Source organism: Sitophilus oryzae, unplaced genomic scaffold (assembly GCF_002938485.1).
Source record: "Sitophilus oryzae breed Bouriz unplaced genomic scaffold, Soryzae_2.0 scaffold_771_pilon_pilon, whole genome shotgun sequence".
NCBI lineage: Eukaryota > Metazoa > Arthropoda > Insecta > Coleoptera > Curculionidae > Sitophilus > Sitophilus oryzae.
The window spans coordinates 808,115-835,613 of NW_022147386.1; the positions used below are offsets into that span (position 1 = coordinate 808,115).

The 27,499-nt window shown below is 33.2% G+C and overlaps 1 protein-coding gene across 4 annotated transcripts in view; it reads right to left on the reverse strand.

Annotated features, from left to right (window-relative positions):
* Positions 1-27,499, reverse strand: part of LOC115888487 (flocculation protein FLO11) — a 244,885-nt gene that overhangs the window by 21,554 nt on the left and 195,832 nt on the right. For 3 of the 4 annotated variants that reach the window (XM_030908235.1, XM_030908233.1, XM_030908236.1), the window contains exons 7-8: positions 23,951-24,157; positions 3,343-3,570 (exon numbers count right to left, since the gene is read on the reverse strand). In XM_030908235.1, the coding sequence (XP_030764095.1) occupies positions 3,343-3,570; positions 23,951-24,157 (435 nt within the window). The remainder of the gene's footprint in view (positions 1-3,342; positions 3,571-23,950; positions 24,158-27,499) is intronic. The other variant, XM_030908234.1, reaches the window with a different exon arrangement.

Below are 27,499 nucleotides of genomic sequence, written 5' to 3' on the forward strand. Positions count from 1 at the left end.
GCTACTTGGGTCGTGGGTACCATGCTGTAATTTTTGTGGTCTACCTGTTGTCTGTCTTTCGTGCCAGGTGTCCTACTTATTGTAGTATCCTATTGCTACTTGAGGGATGTGGATATTACTATCATCTTAACTTTTTCGAAAGTGTGAAAATCCTAATTATTTTATATAAAACTAGCGTGTACCAGCGACTTCGTTAGCATCGAATTAATCATTTGTAATGGTGATGATAAAGCAAAGCGAGAATTTCCATTAACATACAAACTGGATAAAATTTTCTCACATTTATGTCAGCATGAGAAAAAAACAATATGGCGATATTATTATATAACTTATAGGTAATATTTGAGGGGTAGTTTCGTCTCGTTGGAATTTGACTTTCGAAAAATCCGTTTGCCATTATCATCATTGTTATTTTTTTACATTTTCTACGTTTTTCTTTTAGTCTCTACGCCTGCTATTATTTTTAATGTAACATTATTTTTCTACCAGAATTGTGCTAAATAGAAATGTTATATACCACGCGTACTTACACGCGAGGGAAATATTGTAACGATTTTAAAATTGTAATTTGCTGTATTTTGTATGCGACGTGAATTCTACTAAAATAAAATGCAGCACGTTATTTTATATGTACGGTCTCGTGCATTTGCGATGAAAACATTACGAATATGAGGAACAATGTTGCCAGACCTATATTAATATAATTACTCTATCATTCAGGTCTGTATTATGGAAGTCTGAAATTCCTTTAGTATAAATAATATAAAGGGTTTTCCAATATGAGTGGATCGATTTTAAAAGGAAATAAAATAAGGTGTGTGTGCGATATTAATGAAATTCTTTAATTAATTTGAAAGACCTATATACAGGGTGGTCCGAACTGTATTCCGGACACTTCGGCAGCATATTCTGCAAATGAAATAAAGTAAAAAAGTTCGTATAAATGTTTGTTCTAAAATGTTTAGTTTCGGAGATACAGGGTGTAGAAGTTTCATTTTTATTTCCATTTTTTCCAAATAATTTCTGAAATAACGTCAATATTTGGATGAAAATTGGTGTTTGGAGATTTTTGTCACATATGTCACATGTCAATATGACTCCTGTTTGTATGGGGCGACTCCTGTTTGTACGGGTGTATTTACTCCGTACCTGTATACGGTACGCACCTAACTACTCGGTGAAAAAATATACATTTCTTTTGGTTTTTTACGTAAAAAATGTCTCTTGGTAAAAATCGCTACGAGTTACCGTTTACCGTACGAGTTAGTTTTCCAGATATTTAGAATAGAAATAATCAATACATGCCATTATTGACAAAAAATAAACATGTTGAGTAGATAGTTTGGTTTGGTTTGGTTAGGTTAGGTTCACAAATGCATTTTGAAAACATTGTAATTAGCGCATACGATTTAAAAAAAATCGAAATAAAAATTAAACTTCTACACCCTGTATCTCCAAAAGTAAGCATTTTAGGACATACATTTATGGGAACTTTTTTACTTATTTTTTCTGCAGAATATGCTCCCGAAGTTTCCGGAATACAGTTCGGACCACCCTGTATACCATTATACAGGGTGTTAGTGTTTTATTTTGAATTATACAGGGTGTCCCAATATTCCGTGAACATACAACTACTACGTATTTTTGGAATCAAAATGAGTTTATTGGACACAATTTACCTCTATACAAAAGTGCTTCGTTTGTCCGTTTCCTCTTTCACATCAACCTTTAAAACTGTTATTTCGATTTGAATGAGATTTTGGGTGTCTATATTTTGGTAAGTGCTTTATCAATATCAAGAAAAAGGACGGGAAGGGTGAAAACTACCCCCACCCTTATGTAAATTTTAGTAAAAATATTTTCCAATACCACCGATAACAGATTTTCTTTTCGTAACATTACAATTTTCTCTTTTCGACATCTTCCTCAATCGTGTAACTTGCCATTAGGATTTGGCATCTGGCAATGAATAATAAATAACAGGTTTAGTAGACTTCTAATCTAACATCAATCCATCTCTATTGGAAAATCCTTTATTTTAGGTTTAAACATCAGATATTATAATAAATATTCTAAAAGATACAGCACACTATCTCAGTAGAATTGCTAGTCCGCTTTAAGGTTACTATATTAAACAGGTTGCCTCGTAACTTTCGGACCAATAGGAGCGAAGCTGCAACTACGTCACAGGGATGCTACAGAACGTATAAAATCATAGATAAAGGAATAAAAAATAAAATGCAACCGACAAAGAGAGATAAATGGGCAATAAAATAAAGAAAACACACATCAAACGACTGAAAACTATGGACGCCATACACTATGAACAATAAAGTACACAATGAATATCGATTCGGAAAAGCACTGTTGGACTGTCGGCAGTTTTATACCTTTATCTATGAGCAATAGCATCCCTGTGATGTAGTAGATGACGTTTCCGATAATGGCGGACCGAGTTACGAGACAACCTTATCTTTTAATAATCTTGCGTCCGCCTATAAAAAACAGAGCAATGGTCGACAAAAAACGGTTATTCTACAGAGAGCTGTTAGAGCTGTTCCAGAAGATGTTAGATTTATGCAAGCTCTATTGGCAATAGGGTAGTGTGTTACTTATGTATATGTTGCGGTAGATTTAATCGAGGTATACTGTATCTTTTCTATAGGTTTGTTCCAACATAGCAGAGAGCCGTTCTTGGTACGGTTACGCTTATGCGCAATAGAGAAAATGCGTTCCATCAATATGAGAATCGTTTAAAGAATTTGGGACGATGATTCCAATACCAGCCTACAAGCGAGAACCAGAAGTTCTGAGTATCTATTTTTAACATCGTTCGCAACTTTGCGTATATGTATCAAGTGTATTGTTATATAGATTTTTTGGATATGCAAGTGATATTTGTCAATGCGAGTGGTCAAGAATGGGTACCTTGACCTGTGTATTAAGACTGTGCGTCAGCTGACTATTGTTTTTATTTTATTTCTTTGACTAGTTTCTGGTTTTTATTTGCTGATTCGTCAAGTTTATTTGGCATTTATCGTTTTTATACATATTTTAAATAAATATTTTTATATTTTTGTACTAAATATGATGACTGACGAAGAGGACAGTGATGCTGAGTATGTTGATACCACTGAAGATGATTTGAAACTTTTGTTAGCTAAAGCAAAGGTGTTTTAAAATAAAGCAAAAACGTACACATCCGATGTCGGCGATCCCAGTTACCGTTCTAGAACGGTACAAATTACTATGTTGGAACAAACCTGATATTTAATCTAAAGAAATTCCTATCTAATAACAACACCGATACAACACAACAAATATAAGAAGAAAGTTACATACCTTACTACGTACCTTTTTAAAGTAGCCCCCGTGCAGGCGCATGTGCCCGTTCAAGGCAGGAATGTTCTTGAATCGCCTTTTGCACAGGTTGCACTCCACGGGCTTGAGGATGGGCTTATCTGGCGTGGTAGGCGAAGGGGCGGAGGGTGTGGTGGTGGTCACCTTGCTCTGCGGGCTCGGTGCTCCAGTGGAGATGGTCTTGATGGGAATGGTGGTGCACTGTTGTTGCTGAAAGAAAATAAATGACAGTGTAAGTGTTTGTAATATGACATGTTTAAAAAAAAAATATTTAGAATTCATCTCCTACACTCAATGGACACTACATTTTATCGATTAATCCGTAAATAGTGCCTATTTGACAGGTTGAGTATTAGTCAAATAAACTCACGGTGTTTGTAGTGTTAACATAGTATAAGGAAACTAGTAGCTTTAGTCCTTGTCAAATCCTTTCTTTTTTTTGCCACTTTATATGACCTTGTTCTCGCGTCCCGTGACCACTGATGTCGTGGTCTATAACTAGACAAAGTATAGTCGTGACACTCGCCATAGTTTCACAGAGATGTATGTAAGAAAATGAGTTCATAATAAAATAAAATAAAAAAAAATATCATCGAGTAAAAATTTGCTTGAAAACAGAATATTTTCACATTTTGTGTAAGTAACAATTCTTCTGTATCTGAAAATCTTCTGATGGGAAGAAATGCAGAAAAAATATACAGGGTGGTACGAACTGTATTCCGGAAACTTCGGCAGCATATTCTGCAGATAAAAATAAGTAAAAAAGTTCGTATAAACGTATGTCTTAAAATGCTTAGTTTCGGAGATACAGGGTGTAGAAGTTCCATTTTTAATTCGATTTTTTCCAAATAATTTCTGAAGTAAAGTCAATATTTGAATGAAAATTGATGTCTGGGAGTTTTTTGAGATGCGAAACTTGATTTTGATGTCAATATGGCTCCTACTAGTAGAGGGCGCCACCTACGTATTTTTTAACCGGTTTGAAAAGTAATAATTTTTCGTCCGTACCTATATAAAACTACTGAGTAAAAATATACATTTACGACGTTTTTTACGTAAAAAAGGTCTCTTGGTAAAAATCGCTACGAGTAATGGTTTTCGAGATATTTGGAATCAAAATTATCAATACATGTCATCATTCACATTAATTAAACATGTTGGCTAAATAGTTATTAGATTGAAATCATAAATTTGAAATGTTTTTGTGTCAAAAGTTCAACAGAAACTGTTTTCTCATCATTTTTTGCAGAAAAATTTATGATTAATTTAAAAAAAATAAAAATTTCCCAAATTTATTATTTCCGTGAAATAATTATCTACTCAAGGTGTTTATTTTTCGTCAATAATGACATGTATTTACTATTTCCATTCTAAATATCTTAAGAATGGTTGCTCGTAGATATATATTATTTCGCTCGGTAGTTTTATAGTGGTACGGACAAAAAGTTATTACGCTTTAAAACAGTTAAAACACATGTAGGTGGCGCCCTCTACTAGTAGGAGTCATATTGACATCAAAATCAAATTTCTCATGTCAAAAAACTCCCAGACACCAATTTTTCTCCAAAAATTGACGTTACATCAGAAATTATTTGGAAAAAATCGAAATAAAAATGAAACTTCTACACCTTGTATCTCTGAAACTAAGCATTTTAGGACCTACATTTATACGAACTTTTTTACTTATTTTTATCTGCCGAATATGCTGCCGAAGTTTCCGGAATACAATTCGGATCACCCTGTATAATGATATATTTTTATATTATTATCTATTTCAAAGATTTTCTACAATTTTTTTTAATTTAAAACAAGTTTAGTTTTAACATTAATGTGTTTGTTTCAGTAGCAATATATTGCCTCAATGATTTTCATTGGATAACTAATACTAATACATAAACTTCAATAATAATTGCTAATAAACATTACAGAAATTTCAAAAGAGAAAAGAAGCACGAACAATGAGAAATAGCGTCACTACTTTCTCACGAAATAAAAAAATATCTTTTTAGTTATTGTTACCGAGTCCCGAAGGTACCGAAAGAACCGAGAATTAATTCATTATTATATTTATTCATTCATTAATTAACCAGATTCATTAGTTACCATATTATCAAGAAATTATGATCTTTAACTAAAAACTAAGAAAATTTCCAGATTTTTTTTCAAAAAAAAATTAGCAGAAAAATCCTCATATTTCTGAGGATCCTCATATTTTTTTAGGTACTTCTCATTATTATAATAAATAAATTAATCACTAAATTTCTAAGCACCATTCACAATTTCTTAAAGTAAATCTTAGTAAAATTGTCTTTGAAGAGTGTTAAAATATAGCAAAAACAATGAAAGTATATATGTATTTAAAGATATTAATAAAAATAACTAACTAACTGAAACTTAATAACTAAGTACTGAAACATACAGCGCCATAATATCTCGACCTCCGCCCGTTATGCTTGTAACAGGTTGAAAAACAATGTATCTAAAACAACTGATGCGTTATTCTCCAACCTGTTGCGAACCTCTATTGACAATCGACCGATGCAGCAGCGTTATTTTCCCACTCCTGTTATCTCGACCGCCAGGCGTTATGCCCGCAACTGTTTAAAAAAAGTTGCTTCTTTTATATCCTATTATTTTTAAGCTGTTGTAAGCCCAACACGACCATCGACCGATGCAGCTACGTTTGCCGTAGCGCATTCCCCACTCCGTTGTCCGTTGTATCTCGCCGCCTGTGTTGATGGTTGTCGAAATAACATGTTTTCCATCCATACTAGTTGTTTTTTGGAATTGCTTCGAGCCGCATAGAATTTCGTGGCGGTGCAGAGCGCCGACTTCGTTTCAAGAGCGGTCGATCTCTAGGTGTCGTTATTTTATATCTGTTATTTTTTAGAAGTAGTAACGGTTGCGTTATGTTATTTCTAAATAATTGTTATAAAATAACAGATAGTTAAATAACAATCAATCACTAATTTCCTGTAGTTATCAGTTGTGTGATTATTGATTATTTCTCTAACCTGGATGCTTTATCGATCAAAAGGTTCAGGAATATCATCAGTTGGAGAACGATGCTGTAGAGGTATTATTAATACTACAGAGTGTATTACATTTGTAATGCAGCAAATTATATAGAAATTTGACAGCAGACTACGTGTGGAAATTACGACCTGTTCTTTATCGCCAAAATTATTAGTTCAGGGATTCACCAGTATACTATTAGAACTCAATTTATAGATTTACCTAGTGATTTGACGTATTAATTTGCAAATTGCAATATGTAGTATAATTATTAGTATTGTATAATTAAAACCAAGTATTGAGACTGAGTACTGAGTAGTACCTTTGTCCCGATCATGCCTACACATAACCAGATAGAAGGACAACGTGTTTTGAATACCTATTTGTTTTCATTTATCTTTTTTTTTTGGTGTAATTGTTTTCAAAATTCTAATTTTTTTCGAAAATAATAAGAAAAACTCATCTTCTTTGCAAGTATAAATTCTCGACTTTGTCCGTTTATTTTTGTTCGTTTTAGGGGAACAAAAATATTTTAGGGCATTTTACAATATTATATACAGGGTGAGTCTTAAATAACTGCAAGTATTTTCAGGGCTGGTAGAGATCTCGATAAAAAAAAACATATTTTTTCTTTACCGTTTTTCCGATAAACAAAAAAAAATACTTTTTCTTAAATTTTGAGAACAACTGGATATTTTCTGGGTTTCCTTCTACATCGTAGAAATCTCAACCTGTACAGGGTGAGTTTTCTACGATATTCTCTATGGGTATCTCGGAAACTAGAGGTGCTAGAGAGTTAGTCAAATTTGGAAAGAACTGCAGTTTTGTGAAGACAAACATATACGTCTTTCAGATTTTTTAAAAAGTTTATGTCTTGCTAGATATTTAAAAAAAACAAATTTCGGCTATTTTTAAAATGCTCTCTAGTTCTATATAATCTAGTTTAGACAAAAAGTTTTCAGATAAAAGTTGTAGATAATCAAATCCTTAATAAGACAGTGTTCTTCTTTTTTTCTAAAGCCTGTCATTTTTGACATTATGACACTAACATGTGTTTTTCTTAATGGAAACCATAGATGGCCATGACTTCAAAAAAGCCGTAATTTTTTAAGCTTTTCGGCGATATAAGCTATAAAAGCGTTTATTTCGTCAAGGAGGCCGATATCGACAAAATATCAAGAGACAACTTTTAATCGGCATTAAACTGCTTACACTATTTCACTAACAAGAAAAAAAAAGTCAGTGGCGTACATGCTTTTTTTAGAAAAATATTCCCGTTTTTAGAAAAATATTCCGAGATGTTGACATGTTTTAGCTTTAAAATATGTCGCATTTATAGTAACTTTTTCCCTCAAAATTTCATTCGAAACGCTAAAAGTACTTGGAAGAAAATTATAATAAATCGAAAAAATATTAAGACTTTAACACCCTGTAGCTACGAAACAAAGTAGAATCCGATCTATGTTGATATGAAAAATAAATATTATCTTTGCGTGAGGAATCTCCCCACGAGAGATGGTACATGTTTTTTGTAACACCCTGTATGCTAGCTGTTCAATCATTGCCTTTTTTAGTTGATGGTTTACTGGTTACTCTATTTAGAAAAATAAATATTTTTATTTAAATAAAACGACTGTACCGGCTAGGGTTCAAACTCTTTCCACTGGTCCACGGCAACTACACCAGAAAATCTTTTAATAAACATATTTCTGCATTAATCCATAAAATAAAAAATTCAGAAACTTTTTACGGGAAAAAGAGCAATAGAATTGTTAAAAAACCTTCACCGAGGGACACCGCTTTCAAGCAAGTAGAAATCCATCTAAAATTGGCGCGCTCGGAAAGGATTCCAAACGTTTCATTCGCGTCTATGCGAAAGGGGCTAATTTAATTAGAGTTCCCGAGGGCTTTCTTTCCCTCATAAAGTTGTTGAAGGATTTTTAATTTTATAAGAAACTTTTCGATGTTTTTAATTTAATTATATGCTCTCTTCCGAGTACCTCTCTCTTTCCTAGACGATAAATACGAAAATTAATCTCGAGTTTGTCAAGAGCGACGCGCCAAATACTCGTTTTAGGAAAACAATTAATTTATGACTCGATTTATAATTAAGATTTAGAGATAATACAATACCTTTAATAAGAATGCAAGATAAAAATGAGTAAAAAGTTCTTATAAATTTATGTCTTAAAATGCTTTATTCCGAAGATATACAGATTGTAGAAGTTTCATTGTTATTTCGATTTTTCCCAGATAATTTCTGAATTAAGGCCGATATTTGGATTAAAATTGGTGCCTGGGAGTTTCTTGACATGAGAAAGTTGATTTCGATGAGTCCTACTGTGTATATATAATATGACTCATACTTCTAGGGGACGCCACCTACATATTTTTAACTGTTTTAAAGAGTAATAACTTTTCGTCCGTACCATAACTACTGAGTGAACAAATACAGTTTCGTCGTTTTTTACGAAAAAAATCTTGGTAAAAATTACTGCTGACTGCCAAAGTTCTACAAATATTTTGAATCGAAATAATCAATACATGTCAACATTAACAAAAATTGAACATGTTAGCCTAGATAGTTATTTGACTAAAATAATACATTTGGAAATGTTTTTGTGCCAAAGGTTCAACAGAAACTGTTTCATCAAATTATGTCGTTCGACGGAAGAAAATACTTTTTAAAAAACAATTATTTTATTTAAAACCTATGTGGATGTTGTCAGTACGAGATCGGAGAAAAGAATGCTTTTTAATTAACATTAACTTATAAAGAAGACTTATCAATAAAAGCATGATCAGCAGATCTCACGGGAGGATTCCCGCAGGTGTGGCGGAAATGGCCACATGTATAACTCCTCCCCCATTAAGACGAAAATAGGTATAACGGAGTTGTCTTTTCGTGGCGGTTCTTCGGGTATCTCTTCTTTGGATGGGGATGATATTTTCTTCCTTATGTAGAGAGGGTAGAACAGCAGGGTAGAGAGGGTATAACCTTATGTAGAGAGGGTAGAACCTCAGCATAGGGTAGAGTAACTTCTTTCTTGTGATAAAGAGTAGACTCAGAGTGATAAGGATGAAAACCATGAAGATGATGTCAATGGAATTGTCCATAAAACTTCTCGTGGATGGGGTTAAGGGATGCTGTTGATTAACCATTTGTCTTAGCTCGAACATTTTGTAAAAATTTAATTTTGCAATGTTGAAGGCCTCGAAGGATTTACTTCTTTTTACTTGATTGAAACTGATTGGTGGTAGTATTAAAGGTGTGCTGTCTTGTACTGAGACATCATTGTCATTAACATCATATTTGATCATTTATATGAAGAGCCCTTAGAAATTTTGATTATTCTGGGATCTCCAAATATCGATCGGTTTGACATTTTGAAAATATTCTTTGCCATTTTGAAGGTAGCAAAAGTATTTCTCTTGGCGTTATTTGTTCAGTGATTGGCTCTTGAACGTGGGTGTCGATTTTATAGTCATCGGTAGATTGATGAAATTTTACGTGGCAATAGAAAGTCTCTTTTAAGAATGGACAGATGGTTTCTTGAAACTGTACTTTGGAGTCTGCTCGTGCCATATAAGGGTATTTGAGATTAATAACTTGGTGGTTTTGTGTTATAGGAAATAAATTATAAAAGGTATCAGGTTTTATGCCCAGAATATGAATAGCGAAAATTAGTTTCATTTCGAAAAAGTTATCTGTGTTCCTAAGAACTGATATTGGTATTAGATAATTCCCCTGATTATGTAGTGTATTTAATTTAGCAAACATTATCGCATCTTCTATGTTATCTAGAAATGTAATTATGTTTTAACAGTGTGAAAATTAATTTGAGAAATTATTCTTTGTACGCTAATGTATTCTTGAAGATTACTAATATCTTTATTTAGAGAGTGTTGGAAGAGTTTTAATCCGTTTTGAAGATTTTCTTGGTTTTTGCTGAGAATAGTTATTGTTTTGTTATAGTTATCAATCAACCTTTTTGAAAGAGAGATTTGGAAATTTACTTCACTGATTAGTTTCTTTTGATCGTTATTTGATTGATTATTGATTTATTTTTTAAAATTGATAAATTATTATTATTATTTTCGTTTTTCTTAAAATTACTGCTCTCAGTGAGCTGCGAAATTTGTGTGTGCTATGCACGGGCCCTAACTATCCCTACCAAAAACCCTCACCGGAGGGTTCGGAGAGGCAAAAAGGAAAGTTACAATTTTGATGATATCGTATTTTCTTCTCCCTTCTCGAACCTTTTACGACTCGTTGTGGGTGTTGCATCCGGCTGCCGCCGAGGTTCTTCTTCGATACGCGCTTAGGGTTGAAACCACGAAATGACACAACTGGCCCGAAAAGATGCCCAAAAAACGTATCCTACCGACCGATTGCGTTAATTATGTCGTTCGACGGAAGAAAAGTATTTTTAAAAACAATTATTTTATTTACTCTATAACTTCTACACCTCCTCCGAAATAAAGCATTTTAGGATATAAATTTATACGAACTTTTTTACATATTTTTCTTAAGATTCTCGAATACAATTCGTACCACCCTGTATATTATCTACTTATTAAAATTTATCTAAAAAGTATGGAGACTTTTTTTATACAAAAGAAATCAGGAAAGTGAAATAATCCAATACGATTGTTGAATCATTATGGTAACATAAAACCATTTAAGCTTTTTCCTAAGCATATTGCCTATTATCTCTCACTTTTAACATCGACGCGACGGTCTGGAGATATGAAAAGGACAGACCCCCCATCCCCCTTGACTTGACTCGTCATCAGTCATTGTGACGTCATGGTGTCCCTTCGAGCATAACCGGATTAGATAAAGATATTGGATGGTGGCAAATGGATTCGTTTTATTACAGCTTTAGGGAGACGACGATGGAAACCAGTCTGTTAGATGGAATTGGTTCGAGGCGATGAAGAAGAGAAAAAGAAAATTGTAAGAGATATTAGAGTGGGTGAGTGTCATCTGTACGAAGGGATTATATCACGAAAAGTGATTTAATAATTTAATGGATGGATAACATCTGAGTGATAATATTTCGGATATTGCAATTCTGCCATTTTTGGCAATTGAAGGGTCCAGGGAAAAACACGATAAGCCCTATAATTTTACTAATCTTACAGAGCTAATAATACAGTAGAGCAAGTGTCTTCATACAAGTATTTGGGGTGTATTGTAAATGATCAATGCGACCCGAAGAAAGAAATTAGAAGCCGCATAGAACAGGCTAGAAAAACATTTATAAATATGAGACAATTTTTCACAAGGTCAGATTTGAGTTTGGAGCTACGGGTACGCATGGTCAGATGCTACATTTTTCAGTTCTCCTGTACGGGTGTGAGAGTTGGACCCTTGACATATCGTTAGAAAAAAACTAGATGCCTTCGAAATGTATATTTACCGCCGTATATTAAGAATATCATGGGTCCAAAGAGTTTCAAATGTGGAGGTTCTTAATCGAATGAGAAAACAGAAAGAACTCATGCTTACCATCAAAGAAAGAAAAACACGCTACATAGGCCACATAATGAGGGGTAAAAAGTATGAACTTCTCAGATTAATAATTGAAGGCAAAGTCCAGGGCAAAAGATCTATCGGCAGACGCCAGAATTCCTGGCTAAAGGACATTCGTAGATGGTTTGGTTGCTCATCAATCGACATATTTCGTATGGCTGTATCTAGAATGACGTTAGCTATTTGGATCGCCAACTTTCGAAAGGAGACGGCGTCGTAAGAAGAAGACTATATAAATACATAATATATCATAGGATTGAACAACTTTACTTTTTATACATTTTTAGAGACCAGTTAGACATACTGTAATATTGTAAAATCCTAAAATTAGGAAATTGGCGCTTATCAAGTTTTTCCCCTGGAGCGTTCAATTGGCAATTCATGTCACGCACGCTGTAATGTAATAATTCATATCCACTGCAAATCAGTGACACACTAGACATTATAGAAAAAAAATTAAACGAAAAATAGTGGGAAAATAGCATATTCAAATCTGGAAAGATAATTGAAATATAGAGGGTGAGTCTTAAATTAGTGCAAATATTTTCAGGCCTGGTAGATTGATAAAAGAAATATATTTTCTTTTTACCGTTTTTCAAATAAATCCAAAACAACCGTTATTTTACTTTGAAAAGTTCCAAAAAAAAATATTTTTTACTAAAATTTTGAGAACCCTACTGAATCTTTACTGGATTTTCTTTGTTGTAAATTTAGTCTATTACCGTGGTAGATTTGCGTCCTTATATTACAGATGAAATGGTGGTCGCAGGTTTCGACGTATATTTTCTTCTTTATCAAGGCTATGTTCAGCTAAAAGGTTCTTTTGTCAGAAGTCATCAAATAGCTTATCCCGAAAATATTGTATTTCCTTATACTGAAAATAGCCTTGATAAAGACGAAACGTCGGCAATTTTACAAAAAGGTTGTTTAATTCCTGGCCCTAAAAAAAAAACTTTAAACCTGCGAACGCCATTTCATCATTAATCTATTACATATTTTGCCATTTTATCAACAAATTATGTTTTTTAACTAAAAACTAAAAAAATTCCAAATAAATTAAAAAAAATCAAATTCTCAATTTTTTTTGGCGGAAAAATCCTCATAATCGTGTTTCTAGGGTTGAAATATACTACCCCTAAAAATATTTGCACATATTTAACACTCACCCTGTATAGAAAATATCTAAATTAAAATGCAAAAAAAGCTAGAGAACAAATGACAACTGTCGAATCGATTGGTCTCAATCATTCCAGATTGTTTTGTCAATCAGACATCAATACCACAAAAATTGACAAAAAACTCTCACTTAAGAGTCCAGTTTACTAGTCCGAAAAAGAAGCAAAATAAGCATTCGGCATTTAACGTTTTATGTAAAACTGGCGAGGTATTTTTATACTATATTCGTATTGTAGCACATTTTAGACAACTTCTTTATTTTTAAGATTTTGATGGTCAAACTTCAACAAAATATTCCTTATGTGTTTGGAATAAATTTTCTCGACAATAAAGACATAATTTAAATTTTGAATTGAAGTTTTGTGATTACAGTGATATATAATTTATACGGTTTTGTAACAAATTGCTCGCTATTTTATGGCAAATGCTGAAGCTCTGTAAACCTTAATCAAGCCTTAATCAAAGCACGCGTGTTTGGAATTTTGGAAGCCTTATTCAGATTTCTGAAATATAATATATATTTCCTTCGGGTCGCTCTCAGGGGTCGGGTAAAGCGGGGGTGGCTTTACCCGACCCCTGAGAGCGACCCGAACACTGTTAGCTGATACGATGTTAGCCAGGCCAGCTAGTAATAAAATTCTTCTTCTTCTTTACGTGCCGTCTCTTTCATGGAGGCTGGCGATCACATTGGCAAAATCTTCACGATTCTCGGCTTTCCTTATGAGTTCTTCAAAAGTTAGGTGAGTCCAGTTTCTGATGTTTCACAACCAAGATAGTTTTTTCCTGCCGATACCTCTTTTTCCTTCAATTTTACCCTTAACTATTAATTGTAAGACGTGATATTTTTCATTTCTCAATATATGCCCTAAGTATGATATTTTTATTATTTTTATTATATTGAGCAATTCTCTTTCTCTGCCTACTCTGTTGTAGACTTCGGTATTTGTGATATGGGCTGTCAATGGAATTTTAAGCATTCTTTGTTTCGAACGATTCGAGGCGATTCATCTCTTCTTTTCAGTATCCATGTTTCTGCTCCGTATAATAGAATTGACCAAACATAACACTTAACGAGCCTAGTTCTCAACTCAAGGTCCAATCTGGGGTTCTGGACGCTCTTCATTTTTAAAAATGCATTTCTCGGTTGTTCTTTTCTGGTTTTTATTTTCACGTCGTTGTTCAAGGTGTTAACTATCCAGGAGCCCAAATATTTGAACTTGTAGACCTGTTCTAAGGTATTGCCCTCTATTTTAATAGGAATTGGTACATTTTGGTTCTTTCCTAATACCATGACTTTATTTTTAGAGGAATTGATCTTCATCCCGTATTTCTTACAGGAGCCTTCAAGTCGTTCCACTAAACTCTGGAGACCAGTATCAGAGTCGGCAATAAGAACTGTGTCATAGACAAATCTAATGTTGTTAACGCCGTTACAACACGCCGTTGACTTTAATACCACAATCTGTTGAAATTTACCACAACATTACTTTTAACACACTGAGGAATATTTATAAAATAGTAAAAGAATTATTTAAATACAAGAGGCAGAACTTTTTTATTACTAACATTTTGAGGAAAATGCAGTCTTTATAAAAAATATTTGTTTGTTCTAAAATGGTTAACCCTGTTGTATACTTTTCCAAATTTCCATATCGTTTTAGAGAAAAGGAAAAATATGGAAACATGGTTAAATTTAAGCCCCAAAAATCAGAACGTGATTCTATGTTAATATCATTTCTAGGTTTTCATTCTTTGATATATGGTTATTATTAATTTTAATTAATTCCATATTTTTTGCTGTTTTAATTTTAAAAACAATTATTTAGTTCTGTGCTACGGAAATGGTAATTATAAATAATTTTATGCTTTTTTAACATTTTATAATAGCGAAATATATGACGTTAATCAAAATTAAAAATAACAATCTCTCAAAGAATGAAAACCGGAATGATATCATAGAAACGCGTTTAGATTTTTGAGACTTAAAAAATTTTTAAACATATATTTTTAATTTTCTCTAAAACAGTATGGAAATTTGGAAAAATATAAACGGAATTAACCATTTTAGAACAAGCAAAACTTTTATGAAGAGTGCATTTTCCTTAAAAAGTTAATAATAAGAAAAGGTTTTCCTTTTGTAAAGACAATCCGGGAAAATACTGTATAAGATGTATGTCAATACTTATTTCATATTATTGTCTGTCTATATTTCACACATGTATCCAAAAAACAAATCACCTTTCTGGACAGAGAATATTCTCCAGAATGTTATTAAAATTTGCGAAATTTTAAAATTATTTAAAGTGGCAACTATCATTTTCTTCGTCTAGTTCCGCTTAGAACTAAAACTCGTCCTCCATGGAGGACAATAGATTCAAAAAAGGAACAAAATATGAAAAAAAAACGGAATGACAAAGTGGCCGTCTACAACCACGCTTCCAAGCACTTCCTCTTTTATCCATTTTTTTAACGGCCTCACTTGCATCTCACTAATGTGCCAAGCGGATTTTTAATATATCAATGTCGTCAAAGTTTCCGCTGCTTTTTCCAAGAATCTGAAAAGGTTTTTCCGTTTTTCTTTCGAGTTTCTTTCTAATATAGTGAAAAATGCAATCGTGTTCAGCAAATCCGGGACAAATTGAGAAGGATCTATTAATTTGTCTGTCTTTCATTAAATTATTAATGGTTTGATCGAGTCTGATCTGGAGTTCTATATCTTATAAAGTATAGTTTACTGTCACTATATTTATTTGAAATATTGCCGTAATTTAGATACCTATAGATGTTTAAATAAAAAAAAAAATGTTTTCATAAGAATTTTTTTTTATTATCTGTACTGAAAACATTCTTGACATAAGAGAGTTTAAAAGACCATATCACAAATCTCAATTGAAGCCAATAATAAAATACTTAATACTGACACATGTAGGTGAAGCTAAATAATAAATATGAAGACGAGAAATATGAAGACTAAATAATAAATATGAAGAAGTTTTCACTTTTATTTTACGAAAAATTGCATTTTTCCTCATTTCGAGCTCTTTGTTTTTGAAATTACTACAGAAAATTGTCCTAGAAAAGATTACTGTAGATAATTGTCTTAATTTGAGAGACATAAATACTAAAAATTAAAAACAGTGTCCACGACAATTTTCTGTAGTAATTACGCCGACAGTGGACATAGACAAGGCCGGATCCGTCTTCGTCGCCTTGTATATTTCGGAACTGCGGACCGAAGAACCGGGACCTAGTTCCTTTCGTTCCGGGGTCAGAATAGTTCATTGGAACTAGTTCGTTCACGAGCTACACACCTCTACGACTGACACCCCCACTCCCGCCTAGCGTCGGTCTACGTTAACGCTGGCCGATCCGTTGACATCGCATATTATATCTCGGTTCTCGGAACTGCGGAGCGAATAAGTCCTGAGGAACTAACTAGTGTCTGAAGAAACCGGATATTAGTTCCTTTCGTACTATTCCGACCGAATAGTTTCAATGAAAAATGTTTGGGTCGGAATAGTTCATTGGAACTAGTTTCACGAACTACACACCTCTACGGCTGACACCCCCCACTCCCGCCTAGCGTCGGTCTATGATCGCGCTGGCCGATCCATCGTCAACTGAACAAATTCAGTTACCGATAGCGGATAGACGCTTGTGTTAATAATCATTGCTTTTTATTTAATGAATAATGAAATCTGGATTTTTCATTTCTTCATTCCTTTCTAGGTTAAAGCTAACTAAAAATCAAAACTTTAAGTTTATACACTATTAGAAGGCCTTATAAATTTGATGATCATTGACCCCACTATAGAAGTTAAAGAACTTTGGCTAGCGATAATTCAAAAACTATATGGAAAAATTATTAGATGAAATTTGCAATATGGCTAGTTATAATATATTTTCTTGAGCGTTAAAAATTAAGGTTCTTGCTTTTCAAGGTCAAAAATGCCGTGAGTTTGTTCAAGGATGATAGGGCTGTAAACAGATCAGAATTAGTTATTATTTCAATATGCTGCTTGTTTTTATTCCTTTTCACAAATTTACATCTATTCTCTTCCAATATCCTTAATTATAATAATTCTCTCACTAAACCATATCAACTACTTTACCAACGACACCCTTTCATAAAGCCACACTAGGTATTCCAAAAACTCTCCTTTTTACGTTTAAAATACAAATATTAACCGCTGAGGCCCCAAAAGTTCCGATCGCAACCGACTTCAAACGAAGATAAATCGAAAGCCATATCGAAAGTTTGTAAGTGGGGGACTGATATTTTTCCAAAATTGCAGACTCTAAATTATTTTTGCTCTGATATAAGAGAGAAGCGGTGGCATTATTCGCTTTTATTAAAACATTACTTACGAAAGACCGGGAAAGAGTGAAATGGTAGAATTTTGATTAGAAAATGCAATATGGATGATGGAAAAAATCGATTCTTGCAACAGCTGACGATTTCGTAGGGAAAAGTTAGTTTACCAAAGTTTTATGAAGTTTTTAACTTCTGTGGGTGCTCTATAACGTTACGATACTTAATATCACCATCCAGTGACTGAGTTGTCCAATGGCCAATATATTTTTTGACTTAATAGGTGTATTAAATTTATCCATTAATGATGTTGTTTATTGTTGGTTTGTTATTCAGTTGAATTAATTTAATTTTTTTCACTGCACATGAGATTTTTGTCAACATTGATTATCAATTTTTGATTTGACATTGAGTGAACTAACTAGATTGACATGTGAGGAACAGAAAGGAGAGAAAAAAAGGAGCGCTCACTAGAATTGCTTAAAGCAATTGAAATACATATACCGGGTGGTGCACCGTCTCGTTGGAAACATAAAAAATCCCATACCAATTTTGAACTGTCTAAATCTCCTCCATAAGTCAGATGCTCTCAGTCCTACATTGATTTTTCAAAGGTCTGCTGAATACACAGGCCAAATCAGAAGAATGTTGGACAATATAAGAAAAACCGCATCTTTTTACATGTTTTCATGGCTAATCTTACAGTAGATTTTGTCCGATAATTTTGTTTTTTTAATTTATTACAATGCCCACAATAACATCCTTTGTTTATTAATTTATTTATTTATTACTATTTTTTTAAGATTAATTTCAGTTTATAATCATCTGCTGATGATGCTAACATGGTTAGCGAAACGCGCGTCCAGTGTAAAAGTAAAAGTGTTTTGGTGTATTGTGGTGATTTAGTGTTTTTATTTTGCTGTTTAACACCAAAGGTTCCAACCCGCAACTGCAATCGGTGTTTATATTATCTCTAGGAGTGAATTGCTATGGCTGGGGATCTTGTATGTCCCAAAGAAAAATAATGTGAAGTATTTATTATGGATTTATTGTGAAGGGTTCATTTTGAATGAAGTGGTCACATAATCACTCAAACAAAGGAGGATGCAATGCAGAACTCAAAGGAAGACAGTGTATAGTACGCAATTCCATGACCAAATTTAATAAAATATAGGAAGTTTCACCCGTTTCATTTAGCAACAAACTAAGACTACCTAAGAATCTAAATTTTCCCCATTGTCGCGTATGCTTTGGAGACTTGAACGTTGAAGTTGGCAATGCGACGTAAAATCGACGCTTTTGACATGTGGTGTTATAGACGGACACTACGAATACTGCAAACAGCTCACTGTACAAACATTTCAATTCTTCAACAACTTAATATCGAATAACGACTCTCTCAACATCTATAGACCAATCTTATTTGCCCACTAGATTGCAACACTCCCGAAACAACATTTTATAGCTTCATAGTTTCTCATAATGATTTGATCAAAAGCAAAAATGGATTCAAGCAGTTCGACGAAACAAATGAGTAAACAAAGTGCTCGTTACATAATCGAAAAATTAAATAGACATACTATAAGAGCATAAAATATAATTTCAAATATTAATAGTATATTTTTATTAATCAAATCAACTAGTGATTAAATGTTTTATGAAGATCTCCAAAAATATAATTATGTACCTTTAAAAAATTTCGTTATAGCCGAAATAGTCCCAATTATGACTCCTTTAGCAAAACCGGTGCATAAACTATGCTGGCTACCGTAGTTGAACCTTTGACTATAGATATTGTTAACTGGACGGTTACTTATTGGGGAATTATATTACAGAATGGCAACATTGCCTACATTCCAAATGAATACTAAGCAATGACTAAAGAATACAAAGACAAATAGCAACCTAGACCAAACTGTGACCATTCTTCCAAACAGTGCCGTGGCACATATTTTTCTTAACATAGCCGCTTGAAGCGATATTTATATTTATGGTAAATGTTTTCACTACGCTTCTGGTGTTTCCTGTGGTATCATACTAATTAATTATGAAAAAAAACTTATTAAAATGTTAACAAAAAGTACAAAACTAGTATCGAGGTATAGCACATATCAAGTACATATAATATCAGAAAAATAATTATCGAATTCAATAAAAAAACGCTAAAAAGGTGTAGTGGACTGTTTATTTCCCTATAAAACGTAACTCCTAGATCTTTCTTATCATTGCGCCTTTTACACTTGAAAGCTGTTACTTAAAGCAAATTACCATTGTAATAAAGTTTATACAAAGAAGTTACAAGTTCACTACACACAAACTATTAAAAATCGCTAAAATTGTCGCTGATGATTGACCAGCTGATGATTCATTTGTTATGTCCAAAAAAATGGCGTCTAAAGGTCACAAATTTTGCTGCAGCCCGTATATGGCCGTTACATGTATCTGTATTCTTCAGTCATTGGTACCACAAATTGGTACTAAGCTAAGCTGCCCAGTCGTCCGGTCGCGTCGCGTCCGTCGACTCTCGACGAGCGAGCCGAGGTTGCCATATTTCGACCACAAAGCTCTTGCCGCGAGTAATAAAAAAATTAAATACCTGTATAACCCCTACGAGTTGAACTCATCTAAAAAGTTTTTAGGAATAATAAATTATAATACAAGTTAGACCTTCCTAAGATATCAAAATATTTACTTTTTTATGTTTATTCTTAGAATTTTCAAAAATTATATTCCTAACACTTTTAGAATAATTAAATAATACATTTTTTCGTATACTCGCTATTTAAACCCGTGTATTTTGTATATACTAGTTGTTTACAATATTCTCCGATTGTGGCAGCACCGGCGGAGAATACACCAAACCTATACATACCATAGCCTTACAAGAAGTTATACATAGATATTTAAAATTGTTATTAAGCCTTTTTCTCGAAACCCGCCAATCCAAAAACTATCAACAAATCTTACGAAAACCGCTCGACCGTGCACTCTTTAGCCTCTTATCCCAGATTCCTTCGCGGATCTGCTCGCACCCTTATCCGATAGCGTGAAAAAGGTGCCAAAGGAGCGCTTTATGCCTCTCTTCCCTCTTGCGCCGGCTCTCCGATTTGCATAGATATTTCGTGTTTTAAAATGTAAATGCGGCGCTCGTCGTCACGATAACATTAATCATGTTTTTAGAGACGCGCTCGTTCTGAAGATGCCAGAGGAAAAACGAAGGGAGGAAAGTGATATTAAAATATAAATGAATATTATTCTGAACGCCAATGATTTAGGTTATATTTATGGTGTATTATTTTCAGGCACTTCTGTGGTTTACTAGTTTTATACAAGGTGTCCTGAATTGAGCGAATCAAAATTTATAAAATCATTTTCAAACAAGGCGGGACCTTTGAGACGTTGAGTGTTAATAATTCTCTCACTAAACCAATTACCTACTTTACAAACGGACCCTCCCTTAAAGCCACAATATTCCAAAAACTCTCCTTTTGCGTTTAAAATACAAATATTAACCACTAACGCCATAAAAGCTCCGATCGCAACCGACTTCAAACGAAGATAAATCGAAAGCCATATCGAAGTTTGGAAGTGGGTGACTGGACTGATATTTTTCCAAAATTGGGCAGACTTTAAATTATTTTTGCTCTGATATAAGAAAGAGGCGGTTATAAAAAAGACCGGAAAAGAGTGAAATGGTAGAATTTTGATTAGAAAATGCAATATGGATGATGGAAAAAATCGATTCTTGCAACAGCTGACGATCTCGTAGGGAAAAGTTAGTCTACCAAAGTTTTATGAAGTTTTTAACTTCTGTGGGTACTCTATAGCTTACAGAAATATTACGATCAAGTGACTGAGTTAGCGAATGACCAATATATTCTTTGACTTAATAGGTATATAATTATATCATTTATCCATTGATGGTTGTTGGTTTGCTATTCAGTTAAATTAATTTTATTTTTTGACTGAACATGATATTTTTTTAACATTGATTATCAATTTTTGATACATTTCAGGAACAGAAAGGAGCAAGAGAGTCACTAGAATTGCTTTAAACAATTGAAATACATATACCGGGTGGTGCATCGTTTCGTTGGAAACATAAATAATCCCATGCAAATTTTGAACTTTCCAAATATTAAATCCTCTATTAATTTTACATCTAAGTCGTACATACATTTTTTAAAGGTCTACCTTGCAAATTTTGTTGATTTTACAGTAAAGTCGTTAATAGGTTTTTAAAGGTCTGCGTATGTTGAATACACATGCCAAATTTGAAGAATTTTCGATAAGCCGTTTTTAACTAATTTAAGAAAAACTGTATCTATTTTTAGCCGATCATACCAATAGGTATGGTAGGCTGTTAAGATCGACAAAAAAAAGTTTTTTTAATTTCACTCAAAATGAGTTATTTGGGTCATAAATGACCTAAATACAAAATATTTTCATGTTGTCTGTCTGTCTGTCTGTCTGTCTCTGTCCGTCTGTTCGTCTGTAACATGATAACTCAAAAACCGCTGAATCGATTTTAACCAAATTTGGCACAAAAATACTGTGGCACCCGAGAATCTGGCCATTAGTTTTTGGTGGGGGTGGGGGTTGGTAAGGGGGTACGAGAGGGGGTTAAAAATGTTAAAAAATCGTAACTCCAAAATTACAGTAGCTAGCGAAACGCGGTTTTCAAATTAAGATTAGGAATAATATTTGCAACAAAATTTGTAATAGCATCAAAATATGTCAAAGTCACAGTTTTCGAGATATTAACATATTTTAGTATGGGCGGCTATACGTGCCTCCGGGCGTCAATTTTTTTTAATTACAGTTGAGGGTTGCAAGCTTTGGTGTTACAGCAGCAAAATCAAACACTAAATCACCACAATACAGCAAAACACTTTTACTTTTGCTCTGGACGCGCGTTTCGCTAACCATGTTAGCATCATCAGCAGATGATTAAAACTCAAACAGCATGAAAGTTTTAATCATCTGCTGATGATGCTAACATGGTTAGCGAAACGCGCATCCAGTATAAAAGTAAAATTGTTTTGGTGTATTGTGGTGATTTGGTGTTTTATTTTGCCATTTATTTTAAATTAAAGTTGAACAATTATTGTAAATGTCAAATTGTCTTTCCTAAACGTTAGGCTTTTGCCTGTTTATAACAAGTTTTAAATTACAAAAATGAATTTTGGGCACACTAACCGTAGCTACTATAAGGTAGTAGCGTAAAGAGCACAACAAATTGACAAAATCAAAGGTTAACAAAAAAAATAAAGGTATGTTGGCATTTGTCTGGTTTTTCATTGTTCCTTTTTCAGTTTTAATTTAAAATAGATGCAGTTTTTCTTAATTTACTTAAAATCGGTCTGTCCAAAATTATTCAAAGTTGGTACCGTAAATTATTTAATGTGTACCCAGTCAAACATAGACCTTAAAAAATCCCATTTACGGCTTCGTTGTAAAATTAATAGGGGGACCCAATATTTGGACAGTTCAAAATTTGCATGGGATTTCCTATGTTTCCATCGACGCCGCACCATCCGGTATATAATGAACGTGAGAATACGTTTTTAGTAAAACTATACAGTATCTTCATACTTTCAGTGAAAGTAATATCTAAACTAGATGTAACAATAGTAGAACTTACTATTGTTTATTTTGACTGAAGTTTTGAGAAAATCTTGACAGAATTTGTTTCCAATTAAAGTAACCAGATTTTAAGAAAACTAATGACGGACTATTGACTAGCTAGTGATATGCGAATAATCTAATAAAATTAAAATTAAAAGAAAATAAAATCAATGAGTAACCATCGGAAACCCACCAACACTACAGAAGTAACAGGTTTCGAAGTTGAAGATCAATTCCTAAAATTCGGCTCTTTGATCTTAAATAAAAGAGGATGCAATGCAAAAATCAAAATAAGACAGTGTATTTGGCGTAATTCCATGACCAAATTTAACAAAATATGGAAAGATTTAGCCGTTTCGCTTACCAAGAAACTAGAGAATGTATAGGAGGGGGTTAATCACCGTGACATTACAGATCTATTGTTTTTCCCTTTTTTGAGTTATAACTCATCATCCAGTCCCAGGGCCCTGTCAAAAGCCAGTATCTGAGACAGCTCCACAGAGGCAAGCCCTCCATCTCCGACATCAGTCGTACCAAAGTTTATGGCAAGAATGGTTGTCATCATGGCGCGCGGCGAGCGGCGCACTCAGTGATAAGGTGTTCTGGTGTTTCCCCAAATTCTAAGATATTTTGGTCACATATCCACGAAAATTAATGGCCTAGAAAAACTAGTTGTGAAGCGAAAAGTAAACGGGAAACGTCTTAGAGGGATATCTCCAAACCGTCGGTCGCGTGGACTAAATAATGATAATGATAGCTCATAGTCTGCACGAGGCCAGTACTGCTGCGCAAGACAGAACAACATAGAGAAACACAGTAAATGCGATTACTTTATAATGTTCTAGCGCAAAGAAAAAATCGGCAAAAATTTGTAATTTTTTCTAAAGGTACTTTAATTAAATATATTTTGTGCTACTTACCGAATTTGGTGACCATGATGTCGAGGACGCGGGTGCTACCGTTTTATCTTTAATCTTTCCGCTGCTCGATTTTAACTTTTTCGGAGATGATTTAGATGACGATGGTGATGTTGCGATGACTTGGTTCTGTCTTTGGGTCTGTTCCATTATTTGATGTATAAGATCCAGTTGTTGCTTTGTGAGCCCGTCGTTGCTGCCTGTAGAATTCTAAAAAAGGAAGCCTCAAGTAAGTAGAATTTTATGATGTTACAACCCTTTTATGATATATTAAATAAAATAATATATTAAGGAAACTTAGTTAACTTCTTTTTATATTATGATGGATCCGAGGATGGACCTTATTTCAGGTTTTATTGTTTAAATGTTTGCAGGTTTAATGTTGTTTAGATATAAAAATCTTTATAGTTTTATACAGGGTGCTGTATTCCGGAAACTTCGGCAGCATATTCTGCAAATAAAAATAAGTAAAAAAGTTCGTGTAAATGTATGTCCTAAAATACTTAGTTTCGGAGATACTAAGGTAAGGGTGTAGAAGTTTTATTTTTATTTCGATTTTTTCCAAATAATTTCTGAAGTAACGTCAATATTTAGATGAAAATTGGTGTATGGGAGTTTTTTGACATGAGAAACTTGATTTTGATGTCAATATTACTCCTATTTGTTGGGGGCGCCACCTACATGCGTTTTAATTGTTTTGAAAAGTAAGAACTTTTCGTCCGTACCTGTATAAAACTACTGAGTGAAAAAATATACATTTCCGTGACTTTTTACATAAAAAATGTCTCTTGGTAAAAATCTCTACGAGCAACCGTTCTCAAGATATTGAGAAATGGAATAGTCAATACATGTCATTATTGACAAAAAATAAACATGTTGAGTAGATAGTTATTTGACTAAAATGATAAATTTAGGACTTTTCTTAGTTACTTCAGAAATTATTTGGAAAAAATCGAAATAAAAATGAAATTTCTACACCCTGTATCTCCGAAACGTAGCATTTTAGGACATACACTTATACAAACTTTTTAACATATTTTTATCTACAGAATATGCTGCCAAAGTTTTCGGAATACAGTGGGACCACCCTGCATTGTAACTGTAATGGGCTCTATTTCCTCTTAGTTCCTGAAATACAGGATGAAGTTGAAAATTTTGCTACGGTTATCATACCTTACTTATCAATAAGGTGAAAACTGACTCCAATAGAGTTTTTTACGTAGAATTCAGTGGCGTAACTAGATTTTCGTTGGGAGCTGTCATTCTTGAAATATAACCCAAGCTTATATTTTTTATAGGATATACCTTATAATATATGGGATACCGTGTATCTGTATTTGCCTGTGATGAGCTTTCTAAAAATATAATATATACTTGTTTTCATCAACATTTTTATTAAGATAGCACGATAAAAAGCAAACTATTATTTGGTAAAATTAAATTAAATAAAATAATGATACTCTTTCAAACTAGCTTAATTTATGTTAAAAAGTTAAATAATGCATAAAATGCAGCAATGCGATAAGTTATAAGATAACCGAGATACGAAGGGGGTTGAGCAATGCAACATTTTAAAATTCGCTTTGTATTTCAGGAACAGGTTTAGGACAAATCTGTATGTAAATCTTTAGTTTCATAAAAAGTAGCACAGTGATGTAAAAACCGCATCTTTCTACTTTCTATCGAGCAATCCTATAAAACACACAAAAATGACATCCTCTACACAAAAAAAATACATTCATTTCTGGCTATTTTAAAAAATGCATTTTATGAAAAATAGCAGCGCCCAGAGTGAGATTTTCAATTAATGATATTGTTATTGATAAATCTGGAATGCGATCGAGGCAAAAATGCCATTTCGAATTTCAATTACGTACAATATAATTAGGCCGGTGAACGATAGAATCTCGCAAATGCGACGCAGTAATTTTTGCTTGAATAAATCGACGGGTTATAAAAACCCCGCCCTCATTTCCCCACCGGTCCCCGGATTATTAGCGACGATGCAATTATGCGAAATTTCATCGGAACATCATAAATCCACCTCCGATATCGATCCGGTGCAGATAACAAAACATTTTCCGTAATTATTCATTCTATTGTGATGGTAAAAAAAGGGAAACGCGCAAAATCGGTAACCGTAGGTAGAGGTAAAAAAAGAATTTAATATAAATCTATAGAAATAACTGGCCATAGTTCACAATACGTAGCAATAGGAAATGGATAAAAGTTTTCAGTTTGGTTGGAAATGGACATCGATGATATTTCCTATATAATTTTTTATATAAAATGACAGCGAAATCAGTTAACAAACTTTTACCACCAATTATACTTAATCTTAAGCTTCATTCAGAACCTCGCAATTAGTGGAATAAATTAGTAGGTTCAATTAGCGTAGAAGTTTGTTCCTTTAATTTCAATGTAAGCATTCAGAATGTCAAAATTAGTAGCAGACATTTTCAATTAGTAGAAAAAGTTATCAAACTTTTAACTTTTCCACTATTTATACTTCAAAATTTAATTTTTTTTTGATTGTCTTTCGTCTAGAAAAATTGTGGTTAGAAATCAAAAGTTGCTTGTTTTATGACCTGAATATTAGGTTTTCCCTATGGATACAACTGACTAACGCAAGCTGTTGGTAGGATACTCTTCTAATTTTAATTGTGTTTTTAAAACATTTTGAATGCTTGTTTTAACCGCAAAGGTAGATTAAAAACAGCGAGGATAGGTTAAAAACATTATTTCTTCTCGCACGTTTTTTAATTGCTACTTCCATTTTTGAAAATTTTTGTATTCCTTGTTATAAGTTATTCGGGATTTAAATGGAAGTAATTTGGATATTATGGCGTTTGTCGCCTCAGCCTGAATATCTGTTGGTAATTTACTTATTTCGTTTTGAGCCATTTCTGGCTCCAATTCAATCAGCAATCGACACGAAAGAGAATTAAAAAATATTGACTCAAAACTGACAACTAAAGAGACAGCTTTATTTATTTATCAAATTACATAGAAACCAACGCCAACCCAGCACAATATTTTTTCTACTCGTAATAAATTCTTTGAAATAATAATTTCTGAATATTTTTTAAAACGTAACTCGTTATGGAAAAAAATTATTGTTTTATACACGACGATAAAATCGCATTATCGTCTCCCGAAATTAATTTCTTAAATCTTTTCGGTCAACGATAAAATACAATTTTATCGTCTTGTATAAAAAATAACTATAATAATCGTGATTAATTTATAATATTAACACTTTGCTAAGTGGGTATCATATACAGACCAATTATGATGAAATGCATAATTAATTCCTTCATGCATTTGTTTATATAAGTATTGCATTTGTTTACATGCTAAATATGCTACTATGGGAATTGTAAAATGTAAAAAAAGTATAAATTGAAATTGAAACCACTAATTTATTCCACTAATTCCGAGGTTCTGAATGAAGCTTTAGCCTTTGATTATCATCCATCAGGAGAAATTGTGGTCAGAAACATAAATTTTATTGTTTATTTGTTTTATAAACTAATTATTAGGCTTTCTCTA